The 24,448-nt window shown below is 41.0% G+C and overlaps 1 protein-coding gene across 3 annotated transcripts in view; it reads left to right on the forward strand.

Annotated features, from left to right (window-relative positions):
* SH3KBP1 (SH3-domain kinase binding protein 1) overlaps positions 1-24,448 on the forward strand; it is a 269,084-nt gene that overhangs the window by 170,034 nt on the left and 74,602 nt on the right. For all 3 annotated transcript variants that reach the window (XM_008575775.1, XM_008575774.1, XM_008575776.1), the window contains one exon: positions 5,694-5,788. In XM_008575775.1, the coding sequence (XP_008573997.1) occupies positions 5,694-5,788 (95 nt within the window). The remainder of the gene's footprint in view (positions 1-5,693; positions 5,789-24,448) is intronic.

The following is a 24,448-nucleotide window of genomic DNA, read 5'->3' on the forward strand; positions in this document are numbered from 1 at the left end:
GTAACAATATATATTCTAGTAATATATTTTTTTTTTTTTGTCTTTTGTCTTTTTTCCGTGTCCGGCAACGGATCGCAACCCTCAGTGTTGCCCCCGTACCAGACCGGGGACCGGCAACGGGATCGCAAGCCTTGGTGTTGCTCCCGCGCCTCGCTCAGCCAGTGAGCGGGAACCGGTCTGCATATGGGATCCGAACCCTCGGACGGGAGCGCCGCTGCGCTTCCCAAGCGGCGCACTATCCAGTACGCCACCGGGCCGGCCCGACATGTGTCTGTTGATAGTCTTTGTTTACCCAACATGGGGTGACCAGTCATCCATTTGCTGCAGAATTTTAATGGTTGGATGTAGCCCCAGACATATTTCCTTTCTAAAATCTGAAAAATTCTGTCCCCAGGGATTCTGAATAAAGGATTATGAACCAGTAGTGTCTCACTTAATACTTGTCAGTTGAATGAAAGAATTTCTGATAATGACGTTGGTGAAAGTAGACATCACTGAGCTGGATACTTTGGTTGTAATATCCCAAAGGAAAAGAAAACTCCAGTTCTAGGCATGACCTGGTGGTACTTTCCATGGCTGCCAAAAGCTCTGGAAGGCTTCCTACCAGATTCTGTGACACATAGGGTTTTGATCTTTAAGTTTTGCCCAGAGTGTTGTCCTGGATTTAATGTTATTTCCTTGTGTGTATGGGTCAGCTTGCTGATTGTTTATTCTGTTCTGATTTTATTTAAGGTGAAGGGTTTTTTTTTCTTGTTTGTTTGAAGTTGGTTTGGTTTTTTTTTTGATAGATTATAAAACCAGCTGATGGGAGTCATGTGATGTGTGGGTATGTGAGTTCAATTCCTTAAACAGTCTGCTTTTATTACCACGAAAATTTCTAAAAGTTTAGAGATTGAAATAATGTTTTTATTTTGGAGGGGGGTGAATCATGACAGGGCTTCTTGGTGCGTTTAATAGAGCAAGTTTCTTAAAATGTGAAAGCCAGTAATTAATTAGTACAGAGATTCTTGACCTGGGAACAAGGTAACTGTTCCAGGGTCCTTGAACCTTCTGGTATCATATACATTTTCTCTGCACGTTGAGAGAGAGAGAGAGAGAGAGAGAGAGAGAGAGAGAGAGAGAGAGAGAGAGAGAGAGAAATGTTGTTTTATTATTTTTTTCTGGAAAGAGAGTCATTGCCTTTTATCAGATGCTTAAAGGACTCAGATAAGAAAGCTTAAGAACTGATTTAGGATTTCAGTATTACATTAGTTTTTTAGTATTTTTTAATCTTTATAAAGAAAAAATGGAGGCAAAATCATCTCAATCGCTGGATAAGTTGCACCTTTATTTCTTTGTGTGCATGCATATATTCATTCCTATTTGATCTCGGGCTAATTAAAAACATCTAATTGATGAATAGAGGCAAAATACCTGCCTCATAATACTAATTTCATTCCCTTCTCCATCTCTGTCCACTACTCATTTAAAGTTTATCTTCCCACATCCAAAACGGATTTGGAATTATTCTCTTTTGAGATATATCAGACACCTCCTCTTTTATCAACTCTCCCCTGAATACAATCTTGCTTTTCTCTGAAACACCATAACATTTCGTCATAGTGAGTTCATGCTTATCCATGTTTGTCTTTTCTTCTTGCTATTCTCCTGCCCTTGCCTTTCTCCAGGCATTAGATTGTCACTTCCATTCAAGGACAGGGAGGGGATGGTTGGACCTACTTGTATATCACAGGCCCAGGAACTGGCAATATCTTTTTCATGGTGGTGGTTCAATAAGTATTTGAAGTAGGGAACATCTTTGTTCCATATATGAGTACTATGAAATTAAAATCATAGTCTTGGAGTTAATTTTTTTGCGTATATATTTGTTTTTGAGTGTCTTAAAACCATTGATACATCCAAATCAACATAATGATTTTATTTTCTGGTACTGCTTAATTAAGGCTCAAATGCACCATAAGTAAAAATAAATTATTATTTTAAAATATAATAGGCTAAAGTGTGAGGTGAATGGTTGCCATGTTTGGTCAGGAGCTCTGGGTGACAGTGCCTGTGCTTGTGCCTAGAGTCGTGCACTGTCAGAGCTGGCAGGAACTTAGATCTAGCTCAGGGTGTTTCTTGAAGCCCCCAGAGCTTCACTGACATGGTTTTGGGGACTTGGGTGGGAAGATGGGACATCCATACTCTTTAACCAGAGTGACTCTGTTTTTAGTTGCATTGTATTTGAGTTCTGATACAAGTTTAAGTTTGCTAAAAGTGTTCTGCTGTATTTAACCAAACTCTCCTCATGCTTCCCCTTGGCTGGCCCCCGATTTTACATCTGAGGATGCTGAGGTCACCCAGAGCTACAGTGTGATTGCCCCAGATCATGTGCCTGGGAAAGCCCAGCTGGGACAAAACCCAGTCCCGCGTGCCCTGACTCCTGGCCCAGAATCCTCTCCTCCTACTTGCTGCCCCTCAGATGTTCCTCTACTTTATAGGTTTCACTTGGGTATCATCAAGAAACACTGAGTATTAGCTCTGTGTCAGGTTCTCGAGATACAAAGAGAGGTGAGACCAGCTGCAGCAGTCTGCTCCATGGAGAGTGGGAGCTGGCCATTGACGCTGGCACCAGCATCTCCTTTTGTCTAGGGTGCCTTCCACATAATTCTGTGTCTAATGCTTCACACATAAAACGGTGTAGCTGCATAGTAGAAGTTTTCTAAAACTGGGTTATGGTGATTGCCACACAACTGTACAAATTTATTAAAACTCATCAAACTGTACAGTTAAAATGAGTGAATTTTATGGTATATAAATTATACTATATTAAAGCTGTGTTTTTTAAAAAAGGCAGGAGACACATGCCCTTCTTAGCTTATAGGGAAACTGTAAGCAGAAAACAAAATGGCCCAGTGAAACCTTTTAAAGGCATGCTAGTACTTTCTTACTAATGTTTTCTCACTATGTTGTTTACGAGTCAATTCCATAGACATTTGTTGACCCTTCCACTATGGGCCAGGTCCTAGAGCAGCAAGGAAAGAGTTGGGGAGAAAAGGAATGACAAAGATGCACAGGCTTTTTTGGGGAGGGACACATTATGTCAAATTTTTCAGAGGTAACTAGAAATTTCTCTTTTCTTCTACCAAGTTCCTTCATGTCAAGGTGCCTTCTGCTTTGAGTAATGAATATCTATCTGACCAGAAAGTAGTGGTAAGTGGTAGTTTTATTAAGTCATGTAACAAGAAGTCCAGAGACAGGCCCCCTAAAGCTGATACATTTGACAGACATCTCAACAGTGTTAGGGCACAGGGTCAAATTCTCTGTGATTTTACTTGGCTTTCCTCTCATAGTTGAAATATGATTGCAATAATGCCAAACGTTATATTGTCTTCCAACAAAGATAAAACAGTGTTAAAAGCAGAAAGACAGGGACAACAATTTTCCTCAAGTCTGTGTCTCTCTCTTTTTTTAACCAAGGGAACAAAAACTAACAGCCCCCCCCCCCCCGCAGATTTCCTCTCATATCTCATTGGCTGGAAATAGATCACATGCCCACCCCTAAATCAATCACCAACAAAGGGGAGTGAAATTAATATTATTTGCCTGGACAATTTTACTTATCCCTAGGGCAGTGGGAAAGTTCCCTGTTGCTGAATATACCAGTAATGCCTGAACAAATTAGGACTCTGTAAACTAGGCAGGGCGCAGGCAATGGCTACTGGGAAGTTAACCAACAGTATCTGCCATACTTAATTAACTTTTTTTTGACTGAAAGAAGCAGAAACATGACCTATTCCTTCTTTCTTTGTTGGCCATGGGTATCTGATACTCGTTATAAAATGTCTCCATGATTTTCATCCAAAGAATTGTTCTTAAAGCTGAGATTGTGCGGGGCAGTAATACTGTATTTGTTTGTGTTGTTGTAAGTTTTGAGGTTGGGTAGAGTCATATTTCACTAGCACAGTCAATAGGAAAATTGGTAATGAGCTGTTATTATCCAATTTAAAGATGTTTAACTTTTTCCCTCCCTTTAGAACATTTGACCAATTTAGATTTTGGGAGGTTTGCTGTTACTAATTAAAGAGATTGGAGCGTTAGTAACTATGTGGATTTAGGAATGTGGTATTGGTGGGATTTAGAACTAGTGCCTCTCAGCACAGGCTAATGAGCAAAAGCTGTCAGAGGCCCAGAGTACCTAAGGTGGACGGTTTCCAATACTAGAATAGGGGATGTAACTGATATCTTCAGGCCATTGGACAGAAAACAAAAATATCTGCACAGAAGCCAAGTGAGTCCCTCTCTTCCTACTCCTCCTCCCCCTTTCTCCTCCCTCTCCCTGTCATAGCTCAATCCTAGACTACAGTGTATCTGTAGTATGGATTTTTTTTTTCCTTTTTGTCTTTTTTCGTGTCCGGCAACGGATCGCAACCCTCAGTGTCGCACCCGCATCTCGCTCAGCCAGTGAGCGGGAACCGGTCTGTATGTGGGATCCGAACCCTCGGCTGGAGCACCGCCACACTCCCAAGCGGCGCACTGTAGCAGTGCGCCACCGGGCCGGCCCTGTAGTATGGATTTTTTTAATTGCCTTCATTTTATATATCACTCTCTTTGATTGCTGGAATGTTAATCAAAATAAACACATTTCAGTGATATAAATTTGTACTAGGGACAATGTAATTAATACTTACAGATATAGCTCTAGGTTATGATCTGTCTGCAGAAACTGGCCTAATCCTTGGGAAATATCTAATGCCATTCAAAGCCATTAGGTTTGTTGACTTTGATGTAGAATAATAAATGCCTGTCCCAGTAGATACTAATTCCCTTGAATTTTTTTCCTACCTTCTGTCCTGAGTCATCAAAGCCATTTTCCAAATCTTCATTTTCCGAATACCTTACAAATGTTTTCACTGTCATCTTAGCTTTTGCTTTTGGATAAATAGAGATGATTTCACATCAGATAGCCTTTCAAAAGCATATAATTCAGGACATATTTGAATTGATTTTGATTGGCCTTAGTGTTTTTCCCTCTTTGAGGGCTGGTGCATGTCCTTGCTTATGAACTGCTGCGTCTATGAATAGGCAGGTTCCTCTGAGAGGCCAGGGGACATATTTGAACAAGTTCCCCCCTGGCCTCCAACACACATGTGTGTGTGTGTATAAAGAATGGTCAGTATTTGTTGGCTGTTTGTGGTTGGCACATGTTCACATAAAAATACGTCCATGTTTGTCTCATACCATAATAGTGTCATTTTTCATTGTTTTATGTACCATTTGGCTTTGTAACATGTATAAATACTCTGTTTCTGACTTAGTAATGTGTGGAAGAAGGCAGTGTGGCAAAATTTAAGCTTTTTGCTCTCTGTAGTTATGTCTGCTTATGCATGCACCCAAAGAGTGTATAAAATGGTACATGTCTGTTTTCTTGAGACCAAGGAAACCTCTTTACTTTTCTGCCTGAGAAAAGCAAAGCACTCAATAGCATTTCATGATGTCAAATGATTTGTGAGGGGAAAAAGATGACACGAATAAATATGCATGAGCCAAAAATGAGCAATCAGGTAGTTTTGTGCAGGTGACCCTTTATGCAGTAGTAACATCCTACCTGTTAAGCCTGCCTTTTCCCTGAAGTTAATGTGATAGAGAACATCTTCTCCTGGGCCAGCTCATTAGGTAAAGCATTTTAAAGGTATTTTCTTTTCTTTTTACAGCCAAGGATTACTGCAAAGTAATATTTCCATATGAGGCACAGAATGATGATGAATTGACAATCAAAGAAGGCGATATAGTCACTCTCATCAATAAGGTAAACAGAGGTTCTCTCCTGCCTTCTAAACTGTGAACTGCTTTGGGGTGTTGACTGATAGTTCAAGCTTTTCTTTAGCCCTCGAAACACTTGGTTTTCATGGTTCTGAACTTGTTAGAAAGAACCACACATCTTTCCTTCTGATCAGGGTAGGCCCAGTGTATCTAGGTGAATGAACTCCTTGAGAATTGAATAGAATTCTGTTTGTCTTGGGGCCAGCTACAGATTTGCATCACCCTGCAGAATTCTAAGGCTGTCCCAGAAGGAATAACCCAGAATGCAGCCTGCTTGGCTGGAGATTCTACCTTCCACAGCAGCTGGGCTGCAAAGTTCTGTAATGAGGTATCCGAGGAGGGGCTTTAGAAAGGCTGGTCATGGCTCACAGGCAGAAAAATGCTTAAAGAATGTTTGCTGTTCAGATCAAAGACAGGTAGAGTGCCTGAGAGAATTTTGCCTGTCTTGTTTGGGCTAAGAAGGTTGAACGATTTTATTATCATTACAGCCAGAGCCTTGTAAACGCATGGACAGCTATAAAATCTGTGTGAAGCGACGTGGTTTAATAGGGCCTTGACTGTGTACTTTTTATGCTTTCATGTGATGGTACTCACCAAGTAGGTAGTTGAAAGACATATTATTTAAGTGATTTCTAGAATATGTGTAAGGTGGTTTTATTCTTGAGTCCAGGTGAGTGGCAGGGAAAGTGTACAGTAATTCCCTTAACACAAATGTGACTTGGGAGATCATGGTGGCCGCCTGAGCTCTTGCAGGGCTGGAAAGTGTTGGCAGGTGGAGGATGCAGGGAAGAGGGGAGAGCAGGGAAGTAGGATGGGGGTAGGCCCAGGGTCTCACAGTGTTGCCTGCCCCCACCCCCAGGTTTTTCCATAAAGTGATCGGTCGGATTTACCTTTATAATCAAGGATGGTTACCTCTAAGAAATGGCTTTAAAGATTGTGTGTTTTAAGAACCTAATCCAAAAATACCAGTGAACTAGAGGCCCCAGAGGTTGCCAAAGGTCAGGTGTTTTAAGGGAGAGAGCTGGTCCTCTCAGTGACTCCATATGAAAGTGATATGCCAGACAACACTAGAACTATAAATGCACCTTTCTAGAATAGCAAATTATTCCCTATTTTGAAGATCACCCAAGAATTGGTCCATCTTTTTACCTGTAAGATATTCTCTCCCAAAGTTATTTCAGTACATCTCTGTAGGTGTTGAATGTGGCAGGAGGAAATGGGAGGGGGGAAAAAAACGCTTCCCTCGTTTCTTTCTGCATATGAGGCAGAAACGATCCTTCCCTTTTTTACCTCCTTATGCCCCCTTTGGACTGCTTTCTTCTGCACAGTGTATTTCCTCTTTTTAATCAGATCTGTAATCAAACAAACAGAATAAGGAAATTGTTAAATGAATGTGAAGCATAATACAAATACTTTAATAATTAGCACAGATATTTGATTTTACTATGGTATGGGGAAAGGGGAAGGGCACTTTTTTCCCTGTAACGATAAAGCAACCAGAGAATTAAAACTGCCATTCTTCGCAATGGGGGCGCTCACTGTCCTGTTTTTGTTTTGTTTTTTGGAAGAGGGACAGCCTCTTTTTAATTGAAAACCCAATGTGTCAATAATATAAAAGAAAAAGCCACCATGAGGGGTCTCTTACCTGAATGCATTGGTTTCTATCTTAACCTGTTAACTTCCAGTCCTTTCCATTTGAATACATATCTTGATGAGAACACATTCATCTTGATGATTTTGTCCTTCACTGCCCAGGCTGAGATCCAGTCTGGTGAGAAGAATCTGATTTTTCTATAGACTCCATCAGAAAGCGAATATCTCCAGGTCCCATCCACACAGTAGGGAGAAATGCACAGGCGTGCGTGGCAGGCTGCTTTCAAGAGTGACCCGAGGGTTGCACCCATTTCTCGGGTTTCATAGATTATGGTACTTAGAAGCAGTTTGGAAACTGTGAAGCAGCTTACACATATTAATTTTACATTAGCAGAATGTGACGTTGTCATCTCCCCTGGACACTTGGTCTCTTGGCTCGGCTTGCACACTGATCTTGCTCCTTGGGCCTAGAGTTCCCATATGGTTTGGACACTTGGTCCTCCCGGTCCCACCCTGTCCCCAGCCCAAGGATTCTGCCTTCCTGCATCCCTGCCACTTCCCGTCAGGGCAGAGCTGAGCCCAGGCTTGAGTCCTCCTGCACCTGCTCAGTAGATGAGCAAGGGTTGGGCCTCCTCCCCCCTCCTTTCCCCAGCACCCTGCAGCACCTGGCCGACAGGAGAGCCCTGGGGTGGTGAAGGATGGAGGGACGCTTCTCCAGTTCCAGTCCCCCCACCGCCCACTTCATCCCTAGTATCCCAGCCCCTTCTGTTTGTCATCGCACAGCGAGGCCGTGCTCACATAACCCCTCTGCACCAGCCGCTGTCTTTAGTAACCTTCCTTTCCTTTATTGCAAAATCCAGATAGACGATCCTGGCACTCCTGTGCCCAGGAGGTCTGGCTTCAGTTTGTCTTTGTGGCCTTGGTCCATGTGGCTGTTCTACGAACCTCCTGTATGTCCCCATCCTGCTCATGTGTCCTTACGGACTTGACCCAGACCATGTTCCTGATGCCCGGGATGCCCTCTGCCTACACACTTAGTTGGGTTTTGTTGACAGCTAATAACACAGCCAGTCTTAACTCATGCTGCTAGGGCCCATTTTGATCTTGTTGCTAAAAAACAAAAAAAAAGAAAAACCCTTGTACTCTATCATTTTGTTTTTATTATTATTTTATATCATCTGCTGGGAAATTAGGCCTCTTGCAATCCTGTACTTGTACAGATTTTTACTTTTATCCCTGTAAAATGCTTGCCAGCCTTGACCTAGTATTCCAGTTTACCAGTAGCAGCATGTTAAGATGACAAGTGCCATGTAGGCTGCCAACTCAGAGAAACCAGGATTTGAATCCCAGCTCCACTGTCCCTGGCTGTGTGTCTTTAGGCAAGTTACTTAACCCCTCTGAACCTCAGTTTCCTCAGCCATAAAGCTGACCTCATGGGGCTGCTGTGAGGATTTACTAAGATGCTGTGTATAAAGCACCTCTTGCAGGTAGAGTTCTGCCAGTGGCACTCAATCCTAGGGACTGTCACCTCAACTTGGGCTTTTCTTTCTCATACTTCAGAAATGGGAACGGAAGGGCCAAGTTTGCTGCTAAGGCTAGAATGCCATGATATTAAGTAGGTAAAAATGGTGAAAAATTCAGAGTGGGTGAGATTTTTAGCAAGAATTTGGAAAGAAAACATGCCATAAATATTTTGCCTGTTGAAAGTGGGAAAAAATGGTGTCTGAGCCTGTAAAACCCTGCCGACCATTATAGAAGATTCTTACCTCTTCCTCAAAGTTCAGGAATCACCCAGAAGTTCATTTAGATGATCGTATGCTATTGCTATTATAAAATGAATCACTTCACCGTGATTTGTCTGCTATGCATTTTAATATGCATATTTATTGTATGTATAAGTTGAGGTAAAAGCCCTGAATTGCTGTTCTCTAAATTCATTTGCATTTACTGTAGAGGTTCTCCATTGACCCCGAATTCTCCATTGACCCTGAATTCCACAGATGTTTCCTTTTGTAGTTAGTTACGGTAGTTTCCATCTGCCCTGCTTTTCTGTGCTGTGGCAGGAGTCACAGAGCAGGCGTTGCCCTCATTTTTAGCTCTAGATTGTCAGTTCATGTGGCTTTCTAGAAAATGAGTCAGACACCTTTAGTGGGTGTCTATAAACCCTCCATGGTTCCTGAAATAATATGCAAAGACCCGAACTATTTGTGTGTGTCCCTGGAAACTAGGATGAAATGTGGCAACCCAAATGGTTTGTTTTTTAGTTATTTATAAAGAATACTTGCAGATTTGGGAGCATTTCCACTCGTGCAGAACACACCTGTGTTTAGCTTTTATTTCCAGTCACTCAAAAATAGCTCCCGCATCTGTGTTCCTGCCGCCCCCATCCCTGCCTTCCTGATTTGTGCTCAGAGCATGTTTGAAAAGGTTCAGGAGCCTCTGGATCTGTTTCCAACTGGAGAAGCTCCTGGAGAAGGGCTGAGGGCAGCTTGGTGGAAGCCTGGCCAGGGCTCAGCTGTGAGGGTAGCTGCCATTGGAAGGTGTGCCTTGCTGTGGCCGTTGTCACTTGGGGCAGAATGAGCCCAGCTGTGCAGAGGGATAATGTTCCTTCTCTTGGCCAGCAGCCTCCTGGCCTCAGAGAAATAGCCCCTTTCTCACAGCTCCCTCTAACCTAGGAGAAAGGGCTTTCTATGTGACTCCTTTGTAAACAAAGATCTTTAGGTATTTCTTATAAAAATAAAAAAGAGGCTTCCTTGGGTAGCTGTGTCTTTGATCCTTAAACCATATACAACCCCGTTTCTTCATTGTTATGAGCCTATTTGACAACACCAAGATAAATACTTAGAAGGATAATATTATTGGCTAAAATAATGGAGTGGTGGAGATGGTGGAAAGGGAATGGAGACAGTATAAGCTAGCATTGATGTTCATGGAAGGAAACTGAGGAATGAACCCTAAGAGAGAGAGGACCCAGAGTGTTAGATCACGGTAGATAGTGGCACCACTCTCTCCAGTAGTGTAGTCATCTTTCCTTGGACAGTAGGAATTATCCACTGAAGATTGCTGGCAGCAATTTTAATTTGCATCCTGTCCTATTGCCTTCACAATGTTTATTCATTCATTCATTTATATATTGGAAAATATGATGTGTTATGAGCTATGCTAGATGCTAGGGATACAGTGGTGAGCCAAAAAAGAAAAACAAAACAAAACCAAAAACCCCCACAAACCAGGACTTTTGCCTTTTCCTACAGACCCCAAGTATTTCGAGCTAGACATGCTGTGTGAGGACAGAGTTAGAGCTACCTTCTTGCATCTCTACTCAACATGTTTTCCTCCCTCCTTTCCCAGACAGTGGTTGAGCATTTCATTTATAACAGTTAGATCCGCCTACAGGACCCTACCTCCCAGCGCAGGGTTCTGGGCTGCTGGCAGCACAGCTCAGAACCCTCATCGCCGTTCCTTTTTCTGCCTGAGTCTCTCTGGAGCTCAGCAACTCACCTTGTCCTCACAGTTACCCTGGGAGTTAGGTGGGACCGTGAGTGTTCTCACCAGATTGCAAAGGAGGAGCAGAGGTGCAGAGTGCTGAAGCAGCTTTCCCAAGGGACTGACAACAACAAGCCAGTGGCAGAGCCAGGGCAGAGACATCTCCTGACTCCCTGTTGAGGGCTCTGAGAACTTGGGGGCTGGGCAGGGCAGTAACTGCGGGCAGAGTCCTTGTTTCCTGTGGAGCTGTAGGATTCTTATGGTAGGTGGGGCCCAGTCACTCCCAGAGGTGACTCTTGTCCACTCACTGACAGACACCCATTGTTGCTAGGTATCTATGGCAAGTGTCTATGGGATTTCCGTTTTAAATGAATGACATTGCCATTATTACTTATCAGAAAACACTATTACCATGCCATTACCCCATCCTTTTGTTTCTGATGCTTGCATTTTGGAATCCATGTTTCTGGTCTGTTAGGGTCAGGATGTCACTGTGGTGGTTTCTGGATTGTCCATGTCTTTCTGATTCCATTGTCACCTCTAAAGAAATGAAATGATAGTGCAGAGGAAATGCTGGGTTCGGCTCAGGGCTAACATTGGTTCTACTTGTGCCTAAAGCCCTGCTCTCCCACTGCTTTCTTTGGCTTTCTTCCCATGCCTGCTGTATTTTGCCTTCCTTTTTCCTTCTGGGCCTGGGTGCCACTTAGCTTTCTGCTTGCTGTTACTATGGAAAAAAAGAAAGGCAGGAGTCCTGAGCTCTTTCCTAAGTCATTCTATGATTATATGTTCTTTTGTTTGTTCTAATGTTTATTTCCCCTTCCTGCTTACCTCCCATTAATTCATTAATTAATCGAAACATTAATTCATGAGAAAAATGTTTTCAGACTTCCTTGCTTCCAGCCCCACAGGAAATGAGGTTGCCTCCACAAAGAGAAGTGGCTTTAGGAATCTCAAGAAAGATCTTTAGCTTGGTACAAGAAAGCTGATCAGCTGAATAGATTGCTGGCCTTGACCCTTTCTTTCTAAACTGTTGAAGCTTTTAGCAGAGCTAAAATGCTAGGATTAAACGTGGTCTCAAGGGTGAGGAGTAAATTAGCAGGTGTCACCCTGAAGATGATGACATGCTGACAGACCCATTAGAAGGACATGTTTTATGAGTGAATGAAGAAGTTAAGCATAGGTCTGGGATCATCAGGGTTTACACACATTTAAAAAATGTCACTCTTCAGTAAATGAGTCATTTATGTCAAGGAACGTATTTCTTACAGTACGGCCTGTCTTGTTAGACTGCATATGTCCTTATTTGAGACAGAAGTCGCAATATATTTCCTCCTCAGGGCATTAGAAACCCAAAGGAATGCAGTTTGCTGATGTGCTTTGTCTTCATCTTAAAAGCAGCCAGAACACTGGGGCAGATGAGAAGAATCATGACACCCTAAGTGCATTTGATAAAAACTCTTCCTTCCTGAGCTCGATTACCATCACAAACACACAGTTTTAAATTAGATGAGGATGGTAAATGTATGACATGGGGTAGGAGAAAATATCTTTTTAATTTACCAGTAGACAGCCAAACAATGCCACCCCAAAATTTTGATGGTCATTTTTCCTTTGCATTATGGGAATGAGTGTGCAGTTAATGCAAATTCCCAGGTTCATGTGTCTCCATGAATTATATAAAACTGTCTAAAGGGAACTTGTGTTTGTTCAACCTTATTGTCATATTTCCCAGAGTGCTTAAGTGGCAGGACATCAATAATCCTTGCAACACCATCTTGGGAAACTTTTTTCTGCAACACACAGAAAACTCTGCAGGTGTCTCAAAGAATTAGAGAAACTTCCCTGTTTTTCTGATTTCTATTCCCAATTTTTCTGATTATTTGTATTACTCTGAGAGGGGTATTGTGAAGATTAAATGAGATGTTGTGGCTGAAAGTGCATTAGAAACCTATATAATAGGTTTAGAAACCTATATAATAGGTTATAATTATTGCTATGATATATTATAGGAAGAAGAAAAGATACATGCTCAGTGACTAAATGTATTTTCTTGGTATGTTGAACTGTCTTGAAATTAAGGTTAGTACTTTCCCTGACATTTCTCTTAATTGTTTATTTTAACTTTTTTTTTTTAGGATGAAAGTAATTTATTACAGTTATAGAGCCCTTGTCCTATTAAGTATCTCAAAGCTCTTTACATTCACATTTGTATTTTATTAAAATATACTTTTTCTGAGATGGAAAGTGGCATGGCATACATTTTTAAGTAATACTTTGAAATTTTGTAATACTTACTCTTGGGAAAACAATGAGAAGAAAACAGATAAATATAAAGAAAAGTCAAAATTACCCATGACCTCACCACCTTCATATACCTTTCTTAATATTTTAGCAATTATTCTTTCAGTCTTTTTCCATATACACACATAATTACAGTTTTAAATAAAAATAGGATCATATTATACACACTATTTTGTAACCCTCTTGGTCCAAAATTTATCATTATTTCTGGCAACATGGTTAAATGGTTTCTTAGCATCCTAATGTATGGAAGGGAGTACCACAATCCTCTTTTATATTTAGCTTGTTTCCAGTTTTTTCTCTATTTTAGATCATGTTGCATGTAGTCATCACCTTGTTTCTAAGTCCTTGTGCATGTAATTATTTTTGCCACTTTCAGCTAGCTGTGCAACCTTAGGTTGCTCATCTCTCTGTGCCTCAGTTTGTACATCTGTGAAATGGGGGTGATAATAGCACTTATCTCCTGATGTTGAGAAGATGAAATGAATTTTTAAGTAGGTAAAGCACTTAGAAATCCTGGCTCATATTAAGTGCTGTATAAAGGTTAGCAGTTATTATTTCCTAATGATAAATTGCTAAATGTTATCCTGCATCAGTGCATATTGAGGGCAGTTAAATGATGTTCTGAAAGATTGTGCCAATGTAGTACCCCCATCCTTGTCATCCCTGAGTATTATCATTCTTTTTAATCTCTGCTAACATGATTTAATCTCTGCTAATTCTGCATTTTAAACAATGATTACTACAGTTGAAAATTTTATGCATTTTCCAATTTATTTTTATAAAAATACCTTATATTCAGAACATTAGCCATCATCTTTCATATTATAAATATTTTTTCTTAGTTTATGACTCATGGAGATATTTAAGAAAAACGTCATTAAAATAAATACCTTTTAGATTTAAGATTTCCTCATTTTATAGTTAACTGTAGGTGCAGTAAAATCCATCTTTTTAAGAATCATTTTACTTGAGGCTTTTATATTTTAGTTCTCATTGGAAAAGGTAGTCAGCTATTAAATGCATTCCTTTTCTGCCTTCCTCAGGGCTTTTAGAGGTTCTATTTAAAGCTTCTGTCCTTGCAGTATTTTTTTATAGCGGCATTCAGAGAGCCCCTGAGGTTCTGCATGGATGCATCTAAGGATCCTCATGTCCTATGCCAGGACTCTGCAAACTTCTTCTGGAAAGGGCCAGAGAATAAATATTTTAGGATTTGTGTCTAAAATATTGCCGTGCAGTCTCTGTTGCAACTACTCAATTCTGCCATTGTAAAGTGAAAGCAGCCACAGAGGTAAATGAATGGGAGTGGTTGAGTTCTAATAAAACTTTATTATGGACACTTATATTTGACTGTCATGTAATTTTCACATTCTTTAAAATATTATTCTCCTTTTGATCTTTTTAACCATTTAAAAATGCGAAAACTATTCTTAGCTTGTGGGCTGTGGAGAAATAGGTGGCAGGCCAGATTCGGTCCATGGGCTGTAGTTTGCTGGCCCCTGAAATAGAATATCTGAAAATAGACCCATAAAAATCCAGCCAATTAATTTTCAACAAAGGTGTGAAGACAATTTAAGAGAGAAAGGGTAATCTTTTCAAGAAACAGTATTGGCACAAGTCGACATTCATAGGCAAGAAAGTGAACCCCAACCTAAACCTAAAACATTTTGCAAAAATTAATTTAAAATAGGCCATAGATCTACATCAAAAACATACAGCATAGGGCCGGCCCCGTGGCGCACTTGGGTGAGTGCAGCGCTTGGGAGCGCAGCGGAGTTCCCGCTGTGGGTTCGGATCCTATATAGGGATGGCCAGTGCGCTCACTGGCTGAGCACGGTGCGGACGACACCAAGCCAAGGGTTGCGATCCCCTTACTGGTCACAAAAAAGACAAACAAACAAAAAAAAAACATACAGCATAAAATGTTATTTATGAAAACAGAAGAAAAAAGAGTTGTTAGACGTGATACCAAAAGCATAATTCATTTAAAAAAAAAGGCTGCTAAATTAGACTTCAGAAATATTAACAACTTTTGCTCTGCAAACACACTGTTAAGAGAATGTTGTTGGCAGTGTTTAGTAAGTAATGGCCTGATGTGTAATTGTATGCATTTCATGGACTTTGGTTTTGTTCTGAGTCTTCCTGGGAATATCTTTTGTAGTATAAGTAAGGCCATGGATCTCTCATATTGGAGGCTTTCTCTGTCCCCATATCCCTTCTCCCCCAAGGTGGCAGACAGACATAGCCATCCTTTACTGGTCTGGCTTTGACTTAACTGAGCAGCCTGAGGGCCTGGATTTGACCTGGAAATTGTATTTTTAACCCACTGCAAAGACCTAGAAGCTAAATTGGGTAAGTGTAGATAAAAGACTCCAAATAAATTTTTAGACCAAGAAATAAATTTTCCTGATGGAGAAACTTCTTAAAAGAAACGATTTATCTGGTGAAGAATGGAGGTAAAAGGTAGAAATTAGGAATTTGCTAATAGCTGTTGCAGATGGCTTTGATGTTCCAGACCTTCAACATGATCATGGCTATGCCCTTCACCTCTTATTCCTTCTCAGTCCTTATCTGTGAAGTGAAGATTACCACTCCTCTGCCTTTACAGCCTTCTTTATATCTCTTAGAGGTGGTACAAAAGCTAGGAAAATCTCTTAAAGCATAATGAAAGATGCTTTATGAATACCACTGTCTTTATCAATGAAGCAAAATGATTTTCTGTCATATCTGTTATCCTTTTAATGGGATGTATTTGGATGCAGAGTCAATGCAGCTCTCTAAATATAAATGCAAACGAAAACTCAGCTGTAGGATGCACATCCTTGAGAAATAAACTCTACCTTTAGCCATGTGCTATGGATGAGCTGCAGGTGCCATTAGAAACAGCTTTTAAGATTTAACATTGTGGTCATCTCAATGTAAATGATCTAGTGAGTAGAAAATGGAGAGTTTCTCTGAAAACATATCGTTACATATGTTTGCATACTTGATTATGTTTAAATGGACAGAAAAGATGTAAAAGTGCTACTTTAATGATTTATATTTTGTGTATGACCTGTTCACGTGCCTTCATATATGTGTACAGTTAATGTCTCTTGTCATGCTTAAAGCCAGATTACAAGGACATGGGAAAGTCCCCCTCTTTATGATCATCTCCTTTTCATATGATTACTGATTTTTGAAGTGGATTTATGGGGGTAGAAAATCCTTCATTCTGCTATTAGAAAATGTATAAAGCATAAACATTTTCTGAGAAGAAAATTAAGATTGCATATGCTGCAAACAAAGTAATAAAATCAATGAGCAATTTGGGTTTATTTGTTGTGAATAAACTATACGCCTGTGTTCCACAACTCCAGGAGGTACCAGTATGAATGGGTGACCCTGGAGTTGGGCAAACATGGCAGCATCCATTAGGTGCTATTCTCTGAAGGGGCTCCAGATAGGAGCATCTTTTTCTAAGAGGAAGACATGCTATGAACATGGAGGCCTTTGGGGCTTCTGCCCTTCATTGTCTTCTGTTAAAATCCCCTGGGCCTTCCTGATTCCTGTCTGCATGACTTTTTTAATGCCCATGGAAGCTCTGTTCTCTTTCTGGGGACTGCGATTTAGCTTAAGCTTTTTTCTCATTATTTAGTGACATCTGGACTCAAAGGATACTTCTGTAGTATTTCCTAACCCATGTGCTATGAGTGGGTCATAGAATTGTAGGAGAATGATTCCTTTAGCTCTCCAGGTTGGGTGGAAAGGGCCTTCAGTGGTTGGTACTCCCCTCTGGGCTGATGGCCTCCAACAACCTTTGGCCTGTAGTAGTATGTCATAAAAATGCTATAATTTTACATGTGTGCCATTATCTGAAAAAGGTTGGGCGGCACTAACTTAGTGCATGTATTTATTTTTCTGGGTGAAGATGTTTAACAATGACTGTACTTTACCTTCAGGATTACTTCATCTTCCTTGTTAGAGAAAGGTATATTTGACTAGCAACAGAAACTCCAGGATAATTAAAAACCTGTGTATGCATCTTCATTTCAGACATTCTTTTTCTAGGACTTCTTTTGGGAATTAGACCTTGAAATAGCTCTGGCTTTTAAAGATCGAGCTTAAAGTTCTATTATATGTAGAATAAGATAAATTTGCTCTAATTAAAGAAACAATATTTTTAATGAAGTATAAAACTTCTGGTTGCAGCTGTGGTGGAGTAAAGGGTATTAGACTTACTCTCCTGCCATAGACAACTCTAAAATTGGACAAAATATATGAAGTGGCTCTTTTTAGGCATTGAACAATACATAGCACAGGGACATGATCCTGGAGAGAAGAGAAGCATAAAAGTGAGTTTCACATCAACTCTAGCTTTTTACCTGGAGGTACTTTCTAAATTGCAGCAAAGGGCAGTGGAGCTCAAACAAAGAGCAGCAGACTCATTGGGTAGAGGAAACAGAAATTCCAGTGGAGCTCAAACAAAGAGCAGCAGACTCATTGGGTAGAGGAAACAGAAATTATAATTCAGGGCTGCTGAGGTGGCTTGAATTTTCAGGACAGGGAACCTTAGAGGAGTAAGTTGTGCAAAGGTAGAGGTCCAGAAGTCTTTGGCCAAATACTAAGCCAGGCATCAACAGGTCAAGAGTCCACTAGGCCTGGCAGAAAATAAGGACTTGGGGGGGGTTGGGGGGGGCCTCTGAGCTGAATGGACATCCCAGAGATCACCAGTGATGAGAGATGTTGGGGTTCTGACCAAGCAGAGTAGAAAATTGAGGGATACTAAACCTCCCTGGCATCCAACTGAGAACCCAGGAAAGCCAGCCATAGGAATAGTGCTACCCTAGACCCAGTCTAACAAAGCCTAAAAACCAAGCTTTGACAGGTCGAGCTGATCTGCAAGTAACTTGGCCAACATAACAAAACTCAACCATCTTGCAAGGAAGACAACAAAATCCAGTCTCTCAACAATGTAGCATGCATGGTTGTTGAGAACATATAATCATAAAATGACTAGGTCTATGAAGAAGCAGGAAAATGTGAGCAGTGGTGTGGGTAGACATGGGGACATTTCTGAGTACAGTTTTCAGACATTAATATGTGCTTCAATTTATATTGGCATGACCAAAAGGAAGCATGTTTACTGCTTTTTGTGTATCCAATTTTTGTTATCAATTATACAATATATAAAATGAAAAAGATCAGAAGTTGGTATAGCAAAGCCTATAAGTTGTTGCCAAATAAGAAGCCAGAACTTTTTACAAGTAGATGAACTCTGGGTCATGACTTCCCAGTATCACAAAAGAGTGAATGACTGCCCAAGCCTTTTCGATCCTGGGATGTTGGCATTTGGAATGTGACATTTTCTTGAGTGGCTTGTCCCTAGGACTGTCTCCTCTGGCTTCCCTCATTAACTGTGGTCTGCCAGGTATTTCTTCTGACACAGAAATAGACTGCAGTGCTCTTTTTTTGCTGTTACCTCATAAACCGTGATGTGGATGAGCCAGCCTGCTTTAGTAACTGACTTACGGGGACGTTGGAAATTCTGAGCAGAAATCCCAGCCATGCAGAATAATTGCATCTCTTGGGGAGGTGTTAACAAGCAGAGGCAGAGTTGAGTGCTTCTCAGCTCCAGCTTCCATGGAACTTTCGTTCAACAGCTCCCTGCCCACTGGGCAAGCTCTGTACAGAAGGCATTCATTTTCATTAGTAAATATTAAACGGTGCTTTTCATACTGCTGGTAGATGCTGAGGGTGTGAGGCCCCTCAGGGCACTCCAAGGCTCACTTAACAGCCACAATGAAATTGTACAACACTTACTTTCCCCTCGAATCATATCTCAGTCATCAGGGAAGGTTTTGAAAAACAGCCATGCTGGATAACTTCTGGGAAATTGGTACTAGGGAGCTTGGGGAAAACTGACAACCAGGAGAAGTGACTGAGTAGAGTGAATGTATTTTTTGTTTTGCTTTGTTTTTCATCTGGATCAAGTGAACTCATCTTTATCTTTTCAGTTTTTGATTTGAAATGTACACTTCTAAATTGCATGTTACCTTTTGGACTCAAAGAAAGCACTTGTAATGCCTGAGAAAATGTGGCCTACCTTTTGGGGGTACTTTTAAAGTTTTTACCATATTTATGAACAAATAAATTCAATACAGATCAGCAAGTAAGCCTCATCATATAAATGAAGCTTACTTTGGGTAGCTAATCTATATCTGCCTCCTCCTTGTTCAACTTGACCTTGCTTCTGATATTGGAAAATTGAGAGAAGTAGAATAAAACTCTGGGGGAACATAGGGCCATCCAGCTACTGATCCATTCAGCCAACATTTATTCAGAATCAATATGTGCCAGGCACTGCACTAGGCATTAGATGGATACAAAGGTGTGAAGATAAGATCCTTGTTTTCAGGGAGCTTACCATTTTCAAGAACCTTGATACTCGAAGTATGGTCCACTGATCTAAATCACTGATTCTCAACCTGTACACTGGAATGACCTAGGGACTTTTTAAAGGTACTAGTTTCCTGCACCCCTTCCCCTCAAATTGTGATTTAATTGGTGTGGGGTCTAGCCCAGGCATTGGGATTTAGAAAAAAAAGTTCTCAGGTGACTCTAAATGTGCAGCTGGATTTGAGAGCCATTTGTCTAATATATTGCTTTGCACCCTTGACAAAACAACCCAAGATAAAGGCTCATTCTTTTAACCAATTTACAAGCCAGGTGGCAAGTTTGTCTTTTCTAAAGATTTGAAGCCTAGAGGTAGGCACACCAGCTCTCACTGGTGACTCCCAGAGCATATGGCCCTCTTTGTGCCAACAGGTCATATGTTAGGGAGTTGCTCTCAGCTGGTCCCTGCCACTTCTTCCAGGTCACCTGGGGCCATACTGGCAGGATTGAGCAGACCGAGGCACCATGTTAAAGTCTGGGCAAGACCTTCCTCAGACACACCCCGGGGCCTTGGCATTCCTCCTCCTGGCCCACTCCAAGAGTGTGAGCTGCTGCCAGGGGGTTTCACCCGAGACAGCAGGGACTTAGGAGTGGCTCATGGGCAGCTGAGGATGGCACTGGGTCACATGCCAAATGCAGGTGAGGTTAATGAAAAAGCTTTTCCTGTCCACATTATTCCCCAGGGACTCTGGGACCAGTCCATATAATCACAGTAATGATAATAACAACAAAAAGTTGTGCCACTCTTTATACCTTGCAAAGATTTTCATGTGTATCAAGAAGCTGAGATCCAGAGAGTTTTCATCACCAGTGGATGGCCTAAGTCTCACATGGCCCACGTTTGCTCTCTTCCTCCTCTCTCTCAGTTCCACTAAGGAATGGCTGCCTTGTGACATCGTGAGTTGTCTGTCGTTAGCAGTATGCTAGTAGAGAGCAGGTGACCCGAGATAGTGCGCAGAGCATAGAGCTTGGATTACAGCACACCTGAGGCTCTGCTAATTCATTCCTTAAAAGGCAAAACATCGTTTGCATTTTATAAGGAAAAATATCATATTTTACTCTAATATCTGCCTGGTGATAAGGCATAGAGAAACCATGTTAGCCGTTTGGAGGACTTGATTATGGAAGAGTGAACATTCTATGTCAGAAATAGATGGCACACAAGTATCACATATTACACAAGTATTGATAGTCAATGTTGTACCCCACAAATGTGTATTACCGATTATGTTTCAATTTTTTAAAAGATTTAAAAAAAGAAATAGAAGGTCTTTCCATGCTGTTGACTCTCAATAAGGGTCCAGATCTACTTTCCTCTGCTTTCATTCTGATAGAGCTTATTTCTAAGCATCAGTTTTCTGGAAGCTTTCAACTGCATGCTGCTCTTTCATTCATTTCCACCTCCCACCTCATTCAGAGGCCAACCCCTCACCTGCCTACACTGCCCCTTCTCATCCTTAGTAGAATCTGAAAATCCACTAGAGTGACTGTTGTCTGGGATTACGCCTGTGGTCCTGGTGTAATTATTAATGTGTCCCAAGTTTGGAAATAAATTAGAGTATTTTGGCTACACTACCTCTCTCCTCAGTGGTCAGTTACTGCCTCATAGTCCGCCCTTCACTCAACTCCTGCCTCCTCCTTGGGGACATCCACTTCCACCTTGATGACGTTCTGGCCTCACAAGTCATTGACCACCTGTCCCTCCATTCTGCCCGTTACTCATGGCTGCCATCTGTCCTCATACCTCATGTTGCTGTACAGTATCTACAGATGTTGGTTGGGGGCCCTTGCTCTAAGCTCCTGATGGAGTTTGGATGTGTTGTCCCCTCCAAAACTCATGTGGAAATTTGATCTCCAATGTGGCAGTGTTGGAAACTGATCGAGTCATGGGGGCGGATCCCTCATGAATGAATTAATGCTCTCCCTGAGGGAGGAGAGGTAGTGAGTGAGTTCTCGCTCTATTAGTTCCCGCGAGAGCTCGTTGTTTAAAAGACTCTGGCACCTCTTCTCTGTCTCCCTTGCTTCCTCTCGCCATGTGATCTCCTTGTACCCACCAGCTGCCTGCCACTTTCCACCATGAGTAGAAGCAGCCTGAGGCCCATGCCAGATGCAGCTGTCCCAGAATCATAAGCCAAATAAACCTCTTTTCCTTATAAATTACCCAGTCTCAGGTATTTCTGTTTATAGCAACACAAAATGGACTAAAAGAGCTCCTGTTCTTGAATATTCTCTTCTGTGAACACTCTCCCTCTTCCCTTCCTTCAGCTCAGGGATCCTGCCCTTGACCTTTCACATTGTCTCAATTCTTGCCCTTGTTGTCTTCTTCCAGGCTGCTTGGATTTTCTTGGTCCCACTGTTTTGAAATCCAGCCGAGTACTCCTGCCAGTGTTTCTGTGCTGTTCTGATTCACTGTGTCTGCCACTCCCACTAGGCTCTGAGCTTGGGAGCCCCATGAGGACATGATGATTTTCTTTTGTCCCCTGGACTCCTCTCCTCTCCTGCACATTTTAGGTCCTCAATAAATAAATTGAATCTGCTGCTGTTTTACACTTCTGGAAGCACAGCCTTTATATGAATAATTCTCTCGTCATCTCTTCCATTAAAAGGCTAGTTCTTTTGTCTGGCTGTTGAAGAGGACTTATTTTCACTTCTCATTTTGCTGTCAAAATTATTCCAGTTTCCCTTAAAATAGTTTCTATTGCTGGAAAAAAAATGCCATCCTACTCCAGGCGTCGTGGTGCTGTACCCATTTCTGTTATCATTTGCAAAAAGCTAAAGTGAAACCTGGATTTGCACCACTTAGAAAGTTTGAAAGAAAAGCAGTAGCACTAAACAATATTTGAGTGCCTTTGTGGACATAGTTCTGTATCAGATGATCTGAAGTGAATGTGTAGGGAAGTTTGGTCCTCAACATAAGCAAACCTTTCACACAAGAAAAGATTGAAGATTATCTGAAAAGATGTTAATGGTTTTCTCCTCTTTTGGTACCAGAGCACTAAGTTGATACTTGTTACCCAAAAGGACCTTGCATAATATTGTATGTCTATCTTTTGTACGTCTCTAAGTTCCCTGGGGTTAGAGATCATGTTTAATGTTTAGTGCCTACAGAACTTAAATATATATTGCATTTAATAGATGTTTGTTGAATATCATGAAGTGCAAATTAACATAGTACTGAGTGTTAGAGAAAAATAAAGCATTCATCATAGTCACTTTCCTAAAGGTGAGTTTCAACTTGGATTTTGTAGAAGTGAAGGACGTATCCAGAAAAAGAGGAGGAAAAAATATGCCAGGAATCTCTTAGAAGTAGAGCCTTCTGCAATGAAAGACTTAATTTCTAAGAACTAGGGGTAAAGAAATTCCACCCCCTGTCTCCTTCATAAGTTTTTCTGGTATTGTTGATGACATTTATAACATCTCAGGGTTAGAAGAACCTCAGAAGCCACCAAATCCTGCCACCACCACCCCTGTTTGTAAAGTTCTTCTTCGGAGACTGATGCTGGATTGTTTAGGGGGTGATGCAACATGGGCAGGATTAGACTATTTACCTGGACTTCTGATTGTCATTTTTCCAGAAAAATGAGCATGCTCTCACGATGGAAGTCTTTTTTAAAAAAAAAATTTTTATTTTATATTGTCAGTATACAATGTGGTTGATTATTGTGGCCCATTACCGAAACCGTCCTCCATCTCCCCCCTCCCTCGCAAAACCTCATATCTGTATGCTTGTCGTATCAACTTCAAGGAATTGTAATTATTGTGTCTTCTTCCCTCCACCCAGTTTGTGTATTTATTTATTTATTTTTAGTTCCCACAAATAAGTGAGAACATGTGATATTTCTGTTTTTGTGCCTGAGTCGTTTCACTTAATATAATTCTCTCTAGGTCCATCCATGTTGTTGCAAATGGCAGTATTTCATTCTATTTTATAGCAGAGTAGTATTCCATCGTGTAGATATACTACATTTTCTGTATCCACTCATCTGATGATGGACATTTGGGCTGGTTCCAACTCTTAGCTATTGTAAAGAGTGCTGCAGTGAACATTGGAGAAGAGGTATACCTTTGACTTGATGATTTCCATTCCTCTGGGTATATTCCCAGCAGTGGGATAGCTGGGTCATATGGTAGATCTATCTGCAATTGTTTGAGGAACCTCCATACCATTTTCCATAGAGGCTGCACCATTTTGCATTCCCACCAACAATGTATGAGAGTTCCTTTTTCTCCGCAACCTCGCCAGCATTTATCGTTCAGAGTCTTTTGGATTTTAGCCATCCTAACTGGGGTGAGATGGTATCTCAGTGTAGTTTTGATTTGCATTTCCCAGATGCTGAGTGATGTTGAGCATTTTTTCATATGACTGTTGGCCATTTGTATATCTTCCTTAGAGAAATGCCTACTTAGCTCTTTTGCCCATTTTTTAATTGGGTTGCTTGTTTTTTTTTTTTAAAGTTGTTTGAGTTCCTTGTATATTCTGGATATTAATCCTTTGTCAGATGTATATTTTGCAAATATTTTCTCCCACTCTGTTGGTTGTCTTTTAACTCTGTTAATTGTTTCTTTTGCTGTGCAGAAGCTTTTTAGTTTGATATAATCCCATTTGTTTATTTTTTCTTTGGTTGCCCGTGCTTTTGGGGTCGTACTCATGGAGTCTGTGTCCAGTCCTATTTCCTGAAGTGTTTCTTCTGTGTTTTCTTTGAGAAGTTTTATTGTTTCGGTATGTATATTTAAATCCTTAATCCATTTTGAGTTGATTTTGGTATATGGTGAGAGGTATAGGTCTAGTTTCATTCTCCAGCCTATGGACATCCAGTTATCCCAGCACCAT

Source organism: Galeopterus variegatus, unplaced genomic scaffold (genome assembly GCF_000696425.1).
Source record: "Galeopterus variegatus unplaced genomic scaffold, G_variegatus-3.0.2 Scaffold1238, whole genome shotgun sequence".
Lineage (NCBI taxonomy): Eukaryota > Metazoa > Chordata > Mammalia > Dermoptera > Cynocephalidae > Galeopterus > Galeopterus variegatus.